This window comes from Macrobrachium rosenbergii, chromosome 14, assembly GCF_040412425.1.
Source record: "Macrobrachium rosenbergii isolate ZJJX-2024 chromosome 14, ASM4041242v1, whole genome shotgun sequence".
In the NCBI taxonomy this organism is placed as follows: Eukaryota; Metazoa; Arthropoda; class Malacostraca; order Decapoda; family Palaemonidae; genus Macrobrachium; species Macrobrachium rosenbergii.
In genome coordinates this window covers 32493905-32506171 of record NC_089754.1, presented here as the reverse complement: position 1 = coordinate 32506171, position 12267 = coordinate 32493905, and the positions used below count along the sequence as shown (strand labels likewise).

Sequence of the window (12267 nt, the reverse complement as noted above, 5' to 3'; positions counted from 1 at the left end):
AGTACTTTACCTACAGAAATATTTTAAGCAATATGCATTCTTTACCTTTCCTTTCTGAAACAGAGTGAATTGATAATGTATATCTTTTAATTTTAGAAAATGTTTAAAAGTAAAAATGTTTTGTGTGAGGCATATCTTTTACCTTTTAGGCTTACAAGTCTACCTATACAAAAATTAAGATTTTAGTGTCATAATTTCTTCACCTTATACAGGTACATGAAACATTTACCTATGGCAAAATAAATATTTCAGTGACCAGCACTCAATCTTTCAACTAAAAAAATTAGCCAACAGAATTATGAAACTTCAAGCTAACCATATACATCATGTATCAGTAATGAAAGAATGTCTACATAAGACCACTTTTCCTATGTTTTTCTCTTGTCTACTTTTCAGAGCTTAGTTGAGCTATATTATTTAAAAAAACTGATTTTAGCAACATAAGAGTATCACCTATATCCTCTACTACATATTCTGTGTCATTCCTAAATGAGTGAAAGGATATATCGCATTTTGTGATATGTGGCATTTTATACTATTGTTTTTCTCTTCAGGAATAAAGGAAATCCATGAAACTTCTACAGCTAAACATTTAAAATTATTTCACCTTGAATGAAATAAAAACGACCATGCAGTCTTGGGGAAAATGCTTCATCAAAACAATATTCTGAAAATAAATAAATCTAGACAGAACTATTTGAGCTATAAACTTACTATAGCACAGTCACTTACTCATAGCGACTCAAAAGATTGAATTGGCTAAAGTCTGCTTTGTGAAATGTTCCTGAAATTTCAGATTAAAAAGAAACCATGGATTTTCAACAACTGGACCATAGCATTAACGTTAACAACTCTTTAGAGAGAGAAATTCTGACTACTGATGGTTTTCCTTCTCATGAAAATGTCCCATTGGATTCACATATCCAGAGAAGACCCACTTTACCTCAGACTTGTTGATATGTAGAGCACTTGTTGCTGATGGTCACTGTAACAGCCACTACAAGGTTATGAATACCAAACCTCTGCCAGGTGTAATCCAAACTTGAATTCTAAACTACATGGTTGTGTAAACAAATGCCACAATTGCCAAGACGAAGTGTTGCATCTCTCACACAGACACTGTTAATGCAACAATTTTAGAGCTATTAAACATAGCTTAACAGGAGATTGGATATGGATTTGTTTTGCAGAACTAAACCTATATAACTTTGAGCTCAAACTGTAAGTGAATTCAAGATGTTTAAGAATTCATAAGTACAGTACAGAGCTAAACCAAAAAGCAGAAATGATGTTTACTCTTTACGACATGCTCAAGTTTTGGTATCCACCTCAGCTCCAAATGACCCCACAACGGCATCAACAAGATTAAGAACCTCTCAGACTATTCATATGTGGATGGTTACATAAAGGCATTGGTCTGGAAACGAAGAACTCTCATGAGTATATACAATACAATGAGAAAGAAGGTTAATATAATAAAACTTCTTTTGGCCTGAAGTAATTCAGTTAAAACGATGCTCACCAAATCTGGCACTTTGTTTGTGGATTCATTTTCTTTCCTATTGAGCAGTTAAATGCCTTGGCAAAGTCATAAGAGTTGGACAAAGTGCCCATGACGCGGAATTTCCCTGGAACGTGGGAATCCTTCATGATCTCCAGGTGAGCAGCTTCTTTGGTAATTGATGAACACCATACCTGGAAAGATAATTCTAAATTAAAATTTTATTCATAAAATATAACATCAATAGTTATGATAGTAGTGGAAAATACAGTAGTAAGAACTATGGTATCAAAAAACATTTGAATTACACTTGGCTGCCCTGAAGAGTTTCTACTTCAAAGACCAGTATGCAAATTTACAAGAGGTTCCATAAAGTAGTAGAGAATGTGGGACAGAAAAGAAAGGCAGTAAAGAGAATTTTAGGGTGAAACTATTCCAATACTTCAGAGAGAAAGTTATACAAGAGCAAAATATGTATGCATATATGATAGTACTAAATAAATCCAAGGCATACTATAATAGTACCTCAATGAACTTCTCTCTGTCATTTTCCTCTAATTATGTGGACTGTTCATGACAAACAGTTCTGTAAATCTCAAACAAGACGTAATACTAAAAAAAATTTAATGGGCAACACTTGAAATGACTTCTAGAAACGTTCAGTTAAAAAAGAATAACATGAAAGGTCTCACAGTTCCCTATGAGTATTTTCCTTGCAATGACATTTTTGTAGCAAATAAGAGTAAAGAAACATGCAAATACTTTATGAATTGATTGTTTACCTGTGCAAATCCCAAGAAAAATAATTGCTTGTGGTTCAGGTTCAGCCCAGGTAATGGCGCTTCTTCGCCATTGTCCTTGACCCATTCCTCATAGGCTCGGAAACTTGCTTTTAGCCCTCCATTATCTGCTATGTTTTCTCCTGAAAAACAATATTTAATACAGTTATCAACATTTCTAATACCAGAAGTTCAACTCTCACTTGTCATATATGTAGAATGAGCCTGTGTAGCTTACTTTTTCTTAGTAATTTATAAACATCCTGAACTGTTGGAGATCTCCACCAGCTTTTCTGTCCCCATACACTTTTAGATTTCATGGAAGGACCCTGCCACACACAATTGTGTTATGTCTCTTTGGGCCAAATCCGTAAAAGCTTTCATTTAAGTTCCCAGGCGTCGGAGGGCTAAAAATGTCCTAAGGAGATTGTTCCTAGTATGTACTTCCTAAAAGAGGCATGAAACAAACGAATGTGAAAGGGTAATTATTATGATAAAAATGGGGAAAAGAAATAATACTGTTCCAAGGATACTTAATACTTCCTGAAGGAGGAGCCAGTGACCCTTCATGAATGTAAGTAATTCTCATTTTCTGATAGGTTTCCAGACAATATGTGACTGACTCTTGTGTTTGCTACGGGGAAGAAAACAGGAGAAAAAGGATGACACTTACCTAAAGTGAGTTTCCCATTAATAGTTTCACCATCTAACTTAAAGTGGGAGTACTGATCAACCATACACTTGGTGAGATTGGTAAACTTCTCAGCTGTTTCCTTTTCCCACCAAGGGTTCAAATTACCATCTTTGTCATACTTACGACCTGCAAATGGTAAATTAAGTTAGACAACAGGGTACTGTGTAAAAACTGTGTAAATGTTACTGTCAAATTTTGAATAGTACCAGTTTACATTCTGAGATACCATCCACATCTGATGTTACACCAAGTGAACAACAATATTGCAAAGCATCTATAAAAGATCTAGAATCTTGGGATATTTACTTTAGTCATAGCATTCACATTTATCTACATCAGATTCTTTATTTAGAGGACCAGTTTGAAGGATTAAAATATCACAATTAAAGAGCTGCTACATTAATCCTTGCACAATACTTTAGCACATAGCCTTCTAGCTTTTTTGTTTCATCTACTCTGTGACTTGCCATTGGTTCTTCTAGTTCTTATCAGTACTACATCATCATTTTAATTATTTCACGAGTGGAACTGAAACTAATTTTAAATCTTACCTTGGTCGTCAAAAGCATGGGCCAATTCGTGTCCCATAACCACACCAACTGCTCCATAGTTCAACGATTTTGAATTGTTTTGGTGGAAGAATGGTGCCTGGAGTATCCCAGCTGGGAAAACAATTTCATTTCTGGAAAAAAGACGGTGAAGCTTAAATTTCCATTTTTGTCCTTTGTGATGTCTCAAATGTTTTACTTAAACTGGGGAATAACGAGCATGAAGGTGGTCAGTTCTGGAATATATCAATACCAACTGTACAGTATGCTGTAACTATTAAATGAAGTTCTATAGTAACTGCAGTATGTGATTTTCAGTGATTTGCCTTCAGTTTCATCGTTTTCAGTAAAGTACAAGGGGATAAAAATTTCTTGGAAAATATGAATTTTTAGGTACCTAGTTCTTAAGTTATTTAGCTAAACTGAGCTAAGATCCTGATGATAAGGCAACAAATGCAGTGAAACAGGAAACAATGTTTCTAATGTACCTCAGGAATATAAATTTAACGTTGGTGGGAGTAAATGAGCTGTACACTGAACTTACCTTGTTGGTGTATAATAAGCATTAACAGTTGGTGGGGACATGTCCCAGCGAGTCTTGTTGACAGGTTTGAACAGACGTTTGTGGTTCTCCCTGATGTTGAACATGTTCACGCGAACATTGTTATCGAAGAACTCGTTTTCAACAATTTGTAAGTCTTTGAACTTTCTGTCTAGCTGTGCTGGGTCAAGGATATAATCGGGGAATCCTATAAAAGAAGAAATCTGGTTTAGATGTGTTGTATGCTTGTATGCTCCCATTATAAAACTGACACATAGCATAAGCCTATCTGCCCACAAAAGCAAATGCATTGCCATTGTTCAAAGCAAGGCCCTATTCTCTAAAATGAATATGGATATACATATAACTGTCTTATGTACGCAGTAATAACTGTACATAAGAAAGAACTGGCCAAGACACTAACCAATCATCTCTGTGATGGATGTTGCTTTTTCCAGAGCAGCTTTGCGAGTCTTGTTGTCCATCCAGTCCAAAGAATGAAGACTGTCTTTGAAGGTCTTGCGTACCCTCCTGATCATCTCTTCAGCCTGAAATGAGAGGGAATAACAATGATAAATGATTTAAGGATATGAAATAATTCACCAGGAAGACTAATACCCAGTTTATACTGTAAATACTGTTGATAGTTTGCATGTGCCTGATGAAAAGATGAAAATTTTCAAGCAAACATGATTTACATACAGTATAAAGAAAGGATACTATAATATTTTACCCAGTTATCTTCAAAGTACATGTACTGTACTACAATAGGGACAGAATCTCACACTGTAAATAATGTGGAAAGTCTGCATATGTCTGATAAATATAAGGAAATATTCAAGCAAACATGAGTCACATGCAATACAATGAAAGGATACTACATTACCTAGTTATCCTCAAAGTACATGTACATACTGTACTACCCTATTGAGGCTGAAGGCACCCAAGACGTACACTGCAATATATCAATATAATATTTCTTATTCTTAGTCATCCCACGAGAGCCTACCATCTCTTTGGAGTCTCCATGAAAAGCCTGTCGGACATACATTGCCCCCACTGCTGGTCCTAGGGCCACGTCCGTTGCTCCAACGCATTCTCTCCACAACTCCTCCGTTCCTTCCACGCCCATCTGCGCCTTCTCCAGGCCCTTGGCAGCCTCTCGAAAGTCCCGTGAGAGGAATCCTATGTAGTTTTTTATAACTTGCCAAACCAGGTAGTCGTGGAATTTCCTGAAAATAAAAGTGATTTCAGATGCAGGAAATTTGTAGGGTTTATGTGGGGAAAAAGATGAAGTGCATTTAACTGGTTGTCAAGTTGTGCAAAACCATTGTTAGAGATTCTAACCAAGCCTCTCTCTCTCTCTCTCTCTCTCTCAGGGCTTGCTCTCATGAAATGAAGAGGAAATCATTACAGTATACAAAATGAGGGGAACAGGTCATGGGAACTGCATTAAACCTGCTAAGTTGGAATGAACGTCACTTCGGCTCTTAGTGAAAACAAATTGCAGGGTTTAATATATCAAGGAAGCCCTGTAAAGAACTTAATAAAGACTTCATACACATAACACTGAGAGAGAGAGAGAGAGAGAGAGAGAGAGAGAGAGAGAGAGAGAGAGAGAGAGAGAGAGAGAGAGAGTTAAACTCAAAACTGATGTGGTCAAAGTGATTTAGAGAAACATAAAGTGCTTTTTCCATAACGACTTTCCAGTGAATCGTTACTTTGCTTATTTAAATTATGTAAATTAGATTAAGACAAGGCTCTTGCTTTTAGTCTGGTGACATATTACTTCATCTGCCAAACCAGAATATTGCAGAAATAGGTTAAGATTTGTGAGTACTATCACAGTGATTTGGGTGCTAAGTAGTCCTATATTCATCTTGAGCTCTTGTCCAAAATGCTTCGAACATGGGTGTTAAGACAAGCTATGGGTGTGAAATTTATAAACCTTCTGGTCTTAAACCAAGACACTAATGAAAGTAATCCATCTATAAATTCTGTATAAAAGTACTGTACAGTTACTTACGTCTTCCCTTCATCTGTAGAAGTGATATTTTCTATAATGTCCGTCAGGTTGCTTAGGAATTTGGGGGCATAGACCACTACAGGCTTATCTTTAGCTACCTGTTTGTTGATGCTTTTAAGGGCCGTGTTGACAAAGGCTACCCAGTCCATCTGAAATTTAAAAAAGTGCTTTGTAGGCTACAATGCAGAAACTACGAAAACACTAACCCACACAGGTAGTCTAGAAGTTGGTTGGTAAACAGCTATTCAAAGAAGCATCACTACTCCCAGAAATGTAATACTCTGAAGAGTATAATAACAGGCTACTTTATATATGATGGCGTAAATGGAAATGTATTCCCACCAATTTTTTTTTATCTGGAAATATTAATAGTCACATAACTGTCATGCTGACTGTATAAGTTTAGCAATAATTAAGTGCCCATTCAGTGATTAAGGTGTTTCACAATTTTTTTTACGGTTGCAACACGGTTACAACCAAATTTTTGGGTGGTATATTAGTACTTTAAAACAATCAGAAAAAAATCTTCCCGAATCTCCTTTGGCATCTAGTACATCAAAATGCAATTATGCCTACAGAAGAACGTGCATATAAGCAACCGATTCTTCGCTTAGAAAAAAAAATCTCTGAAGTAAGGATTCAACATGTGAATCACTGTTGGTATATAGTGGAGTATAGAGTTTAAGCCAAAGGCCAAGCAGTGGGACCTATGAGGTCCTTCATTGCTTGAAAGGAAATTGAGAACAGATAGGTCTGAAAGGTGTAACAAGAGGAAAACTTCGCTGTTGCACTTTCAAATAATTGTTAGGAGACGGTGGATAGTAAGATAAAGAAAGATAATATGAATAGAGGTACAGTATAAGAAATGGAAGGGGTTGCAGCTACATGCTGAAGGAATGCTGCAGAGAACCTTTAGTAATGCCTACAGTGCACTCCATGAGGTGCACTGACAACGTTACCCACCCATGGGGATTGTTGGTATATAGTAATATGATTGTAAGATATTCACATGAGGAACTGATACTTCTTTTCTAATAACTGATCTCCTCTTTCTGTGTTTCCCATTACCTTCTGTTACTTCTTTCAAACAAGCACCATATTCTTTGAGGAGCACCATATTCTTTGGAAGCTTGAATTTCAAGTTAATGGCCCCTGTTGTGGGGTTGTTCCATATGAATAGGGATCATCTTCTGAATAATAATAATAAATAATAATAATAATAATAATAATAATAATAATAATAATAATAATAATAATAATCCCTCTGCTCACAAAATAGGAACCAATGATACTTTAGGCAATAATGTTAATATCAGTCCCTCTATTAACAAATAACATTAATAAGCCCCTCTATTAAAAAAAGAAGAATGACGATACTCTAGATAATAATAGTTTATAAGTCCCTCTATTCTTATAAGAGGAACCAAGCTACTAACGAAAGGGGCCACTGTATTTAGGTCATCGAGTTTCATGAGGTGATATAGTTTGTCATCATCCCGCCTCTGTTCGTCAGGTGTGGTGATGACAGCAATTTCGGTTTCTATCTCCACTATGCCCTTGGCTGCGTTTCTCGAGACGTTCTCCTCGCCTCCTAGAAGCATTGCAACCTGCAAAAGATGTATGCAATTCTGTTAGTGGAAAAAAATTCTCAAGGATTTGCATGGTGCCATCATATAGCCTACAGATGAGTGCAGTTCTTTACAAAATGTAGGTTTTTTTTTTTTAAAACAAACATAACCAAAAATTATTTCAACTAACGAAAAGTGTATTATCAAATAAATATACAATTTTGTTACAGAACTAAAAAATAAAAAAAAAACACAACCAAAAATGATTTTAACTAACGATAAACTTTTATGACACGAACACTGGCTTTTCAGAATAGGTGGGACAGGCCTAGGAGACCTTGGATGTATTTTGTCATATATAAATAAACTGAAATAACTTCAGTCACTTACTTTGGCAATATAATCCGTATAAGCATTCAGGACTTCTTTCTCGCTCTCATTTAGGTAGTAATTCCTGGCTGGTAATGTTAGACCACCTTGGTCGAACTGAAAAAAAAATTTTTTTTATATTTATATTATTTATAAAATCAAGTTATAGAAGTACTCAGAAATGAAGTGATTAAATTCATTCATGTATTTAAACATTTCAATATTCTTAGAGAGAGAGAGAGAGAGAGAGAGAGAGAGAGAGAGAGAGAGAGAGAGAGAGAGAGAGAGAGAGAGAGAGAGAGAGAACGTTGCCTGTTAAATAAGGCTAGACCTATGCTTACCTTCCTAAACTACTCCAGAGAGAGAGAGGGAGGGAAACTTACATGTAAAATGTGACTAGATGAATGCTTATAGTCCTCAGTAACTCTATAGAGAGAGAGAGAGAGAGAGAGAGAGAGAGAGAGAGAGAGAGAGAGAGAGAGAGAGAGAGAGAGAGAGAGAGAGAGAGAGAATTACCTGTAAAATGTGACTAGACGAATGCTTATCGTCTTCGGCTACTCCCCAGGCAAAAAGTGCACCAGAGCTGTGATTGACTTTACTCATGACAATGTCGTTCTGGACGACGTAACCTTTCGTGGTCCAATTCCCGTCTATTGACCATCCACCCATTAGCTGTAATGGAAATGAATAAAGGATTAATAAGCGGATTAACCAACAGAATAACCGAATGGTTTAGGTTTTTTTGGGGGATATCATTCTGGCGTGACTAATTTTGTTACATCGAGACTTAGAATGTTGAATGCAGACATCTGGACTGTACATCAGAAGAATGTGAATTGTACTGGGAGTTATTCATTCATCATATTCCCTTTGCTGTACCTCAAAATGAAAGACAGAATAGAAACAATCATACTTTTAAAGTATACGTTTGATAAAATGGGTCCTTTTCTGTTTATTTTCTAGAAGACACATTTAAGAGACTTATCTTCATAATTACCAACTCAAAAGCTATTTTACACAACCATCTTGAACAAAACAAAACTGATCAATTCTCAGGTAATACTTATTAAAACCACCAATTTTGAGAAGCATTAAAAAGTTTTGAAAAGCATTACCAAGTTTGAGAAGCATTACCAAGTTTGGGATATCTTACCCAGTTTCAGAACCATTCCCATTTTAAGAAGTATTACCAAGTCTGAGAAACATTACCAAGTTTGAGAAACACTACCAAGTTTTGAGAAGCATTACCAAGTTAGAAAAACATTACTAAGTTTGAGAAACATTGCAAAGTTTGAGAAGCATTACCAAGTTTGTGAAGAACTACCAAGTTTGAGAAGCATTACCAAGTTTAAGAAGAACTATCAAGCTTGAGAAACATTACCAAGTTAGACGAACACTACCAAGTTTGAGAAAAACTACCAAGTTTAAGAAACATTACCAGGTTTGAGAAGATCTACCAGTCTGAGAAACATTACCAAGTTTGAGAAACACTACCAAGTTTGAGAAGCATTACCAAGCTTGAGAAGTACTACCAAGTTTGAGAAACATCACCAACTTTGAGAAACATTACCAAACTTGAGAGAAACATTACCAAGTTTTGAGAAGTATTACCAAGTATGAGAAACATACCCAAATTTGAGAAACATTACCAAGTATGAGAAACATTACCAAGTTTGAGAAGCCCTAAAAAGTCTAAGAAATGTCACCAAGTATGAGAAACACCAGCAAGTTTGAGAAACACTACCAAATTTGAGACACATCACCAAGTTTGAGAAACATTACTAAGTTTGAGAAGCATTACCAAGTTTGAGAAACATAACCAAGATTGAGAAACATTACCAAGTTTGAGAAACATTACCTTTAGGAGGTTCAGGACTGGTTTGCCCCCCAGTTTCTCTATGGTCTTGTTGGTGTCAAGACAAGACCTGTAGAATATACGAGCTTTCTCTTCAGTATTACTGGGGACTTTCTCGTCGGATTCTGAAATGGAAAAGGGTATAATAATAATAATAATAACAATAATACCAGACCCTTTTCTAGTGTGTTAAATCTTGGTATACTATTTCAAATACACTAAAACAATTTACAATATATATATATATAAAACAATTTACAATATATATATATATATATATATAGACAAAAGGAAAGGGTCGTATTACATATACATCTTGAAAGAACGTGACTACTGCTCTTATTAAATTTATTCAAAATAATAATAATAATAATAATAATAATAATAATAATAATAATAATAATAATAATAATAAAACCCTTTCTCGTGTGTTAAATCTCGGCATATTTTTAGAAATGCAATTTACAAGATCTAACACCTCTATCTTTGAAGAGCATGACTGCTCTTCTTAACTCTTCAATAATAATAATAATAATAATAATAATAATAATAATAATAATAATAATAATAATAATAATGAAATAAAATTAGACCCTTTTCCCGTGTGATATATCTTGGTATATTGTTAGAAATACACTTAAAACAATTTGCAATATTTAACACAAAAGAAAAGGGCCGTATTTCATCTTTATCCTTGAATAACATGACTGCTCTTCTTAATAATAATAATAATAATAATAATAATAATAATAATAATAATAATAATAATAATAATAGTTTGCAGGGTGATAAGAAACAAAGGCTTCGATATAAGTCTACGGGCGAAGACAGCCAAAACATAATTCATCTAAAAGATTATTATTATTATATTATATATTATTATTATTATTATTACAACTTCTGACAATAAAGAAATGAATTGTTAAGACATTATACGTAATTAAAAAGTAACTTATGAAGTGTATGAATGGTCATAACTGATAAGATGTTAAATTATATCAACTTGGTCTTTTGCCAGCATGGGCTCTGTATATACACAATTAATAAATAAATAAAAAAAGTAAATAATTAAGTACCCAGTGAATAAAGATATACAAATAAATGTAAAATATCTAAACATATTAACAGTAAAGCTGAAAACTAAATAAGCAAAACAACACTCAGATATATAACAAATAACAAATGTAGCTCACACAACAATACAACATGTTTCCCTTTCACAATAACAATAATAAAATAATAATAAATTATATATCAGTTTCCCCTCCACACGAATATGTAAACTAAGTTGTAGAAAACGGACCCCAGCCGAAGTCGACAACTCCACCTACCGAGTGATCGCTTAACTATCAGCTGTATATCCGACGCTAGCTTCGAGAGCGTGCCCCAGTTGGGCTTGCCCTCCGGAATAGGGTTCTTGGCGATCCACCCGCCGCAGGAGTACATGTAGAAGTTGTCGCAGGGGTCTACTTCCGGGTCCATGCTGCTCAGCACCGACCCCGATAACATGACGCACTGCGGTGTCAGGCAAGGGGCGTCTGACGGTGGTGATGACCCGGGTGGGCCTTCAGGTTAGAGAGGTCATGGTATGATATGCGTCAGGGTAAGATTAGTAAGGGCACAGGGGCAAGAGTAAATAGGATGTTTTGGTAGGGTCGTGTATCGTACGTCTGGGGATGATCCCAGGCTGAGTTTCAGATTAGAATTGATTGGTATGATACGTGTTGGGGCGAATATAATAAGTTTCTTTTGTGAAGAATAAAAATGGCCTTTTGTAAGGATTAATGATGGTATTTTGTAAAGAATAGTTACGACATTATTGAAAGAATAAAAAAGAAATATTTTTTAAAGAGCACTAAATATATTTTGTAAAGAATAAAAAGGATATTTTGTAAAGAATGATAAGGAAATTCTGTAAAGAATGAATAATAAGCACATATTGTAAAGAATTAGGACATTCTTTAAAGAGTAATGCCATTTTGTAAAGAATAATAAGGACATTTTGTCAAGAATAATAAGGACATTTTAAAAAGAATTATAAGGGCATTTTGTCAAGAATAATAAGGGCATTTCAAAAAGAATAATAAGAGTATTTTATAAAGAATTATAATGACTTTTTTAAAGAATAATAAGGACATTTTGCACAGAATGATAAGGACATTTTGTAAAGCATGAAGAGGGCATTTTGTGGGGTCATGTACAGTATATAGTATGTGTGACGATGACTAGAACCCTATAGATGCTAATTTAGGTCAACTGAGGTCATGAAATTGATAAAATTCAGGGTATCAAGCCAAGCACTGGGGCACTTACCGACCATTCTGAGCTTAAGACAGTGAAAAAGAGGAGTTGGAGTGGTTGGACAGCAAGGCTGAAGAAAGGAAGA

General features: G+C 35.0%; 1 protein-coding gene across 7 annotated transcripts in view; it reads right to left on the bottom strand.

The window, feature by feature from the left end:
• Positions 1 to 373: 373 nt before the first annotated feature.
• The window catches only part of Nep3 (Neprilysin 3), a 113794-nt gene continuing 101900 nt past the window's right edge, over positions 374 to 12267 (bottom strand). For 5 of the 7 annotated variants that reach the window (XM_067116285.1, XM_067116287.1, XM_067116284.1 and 2 more), the window contains 13 exons: positions 11213 to 11446; positions 9885 to 10006; positions 8543 to 8698; positions 8048 to 8143; positions 7526 to 7696; positions 6090 to 6238; positions 5073 to 5295; positions 4488 to 4611; positions 4067 to 4271; positions 3526 to 3656; positions 2954 to 3100; positions 2284 to 2423; positions 374 to 1695 (listed from right to left, as the gene is read on the bottom strand). In XM_067116285.1, the coding sequence (XP_066972386.1) occupies positions 1519 to 1695; positions 2284 to 2423; positions 2954 to 3100; positions 3526 to 3656; positions 4067 to 4271; positions 4488 to 4611; positions 5073 to 5295; positions 6090 to 6238; positions 7526 to 7696; positions 8048 to 8143; positions 8543 to 8698; positions 9885 to 10006; positions 11213 to 11446 (2075 nt within the window). In that variant the 3' untranslated portion in view covers positions 374 to 1518. The remainder of the gene's footprint in view (positions 1696 to 2283; positions 2424 to 2953; positions 3101 to 3525; positions 3657 to 4066; positions 4272 to 4487; positions 4612 to 5072; positions 5296 to 6089; positions 6239 to 7525; positions 7697 to 8047; positions 8144 to 8542; positions 8699 to 9884; positions 10007 to 11212; positions 11447 to 12267) is intronic. The other 2 variants (XM_067116288.1, XM_067116289.1) reach the window with 1 other exon arrangement.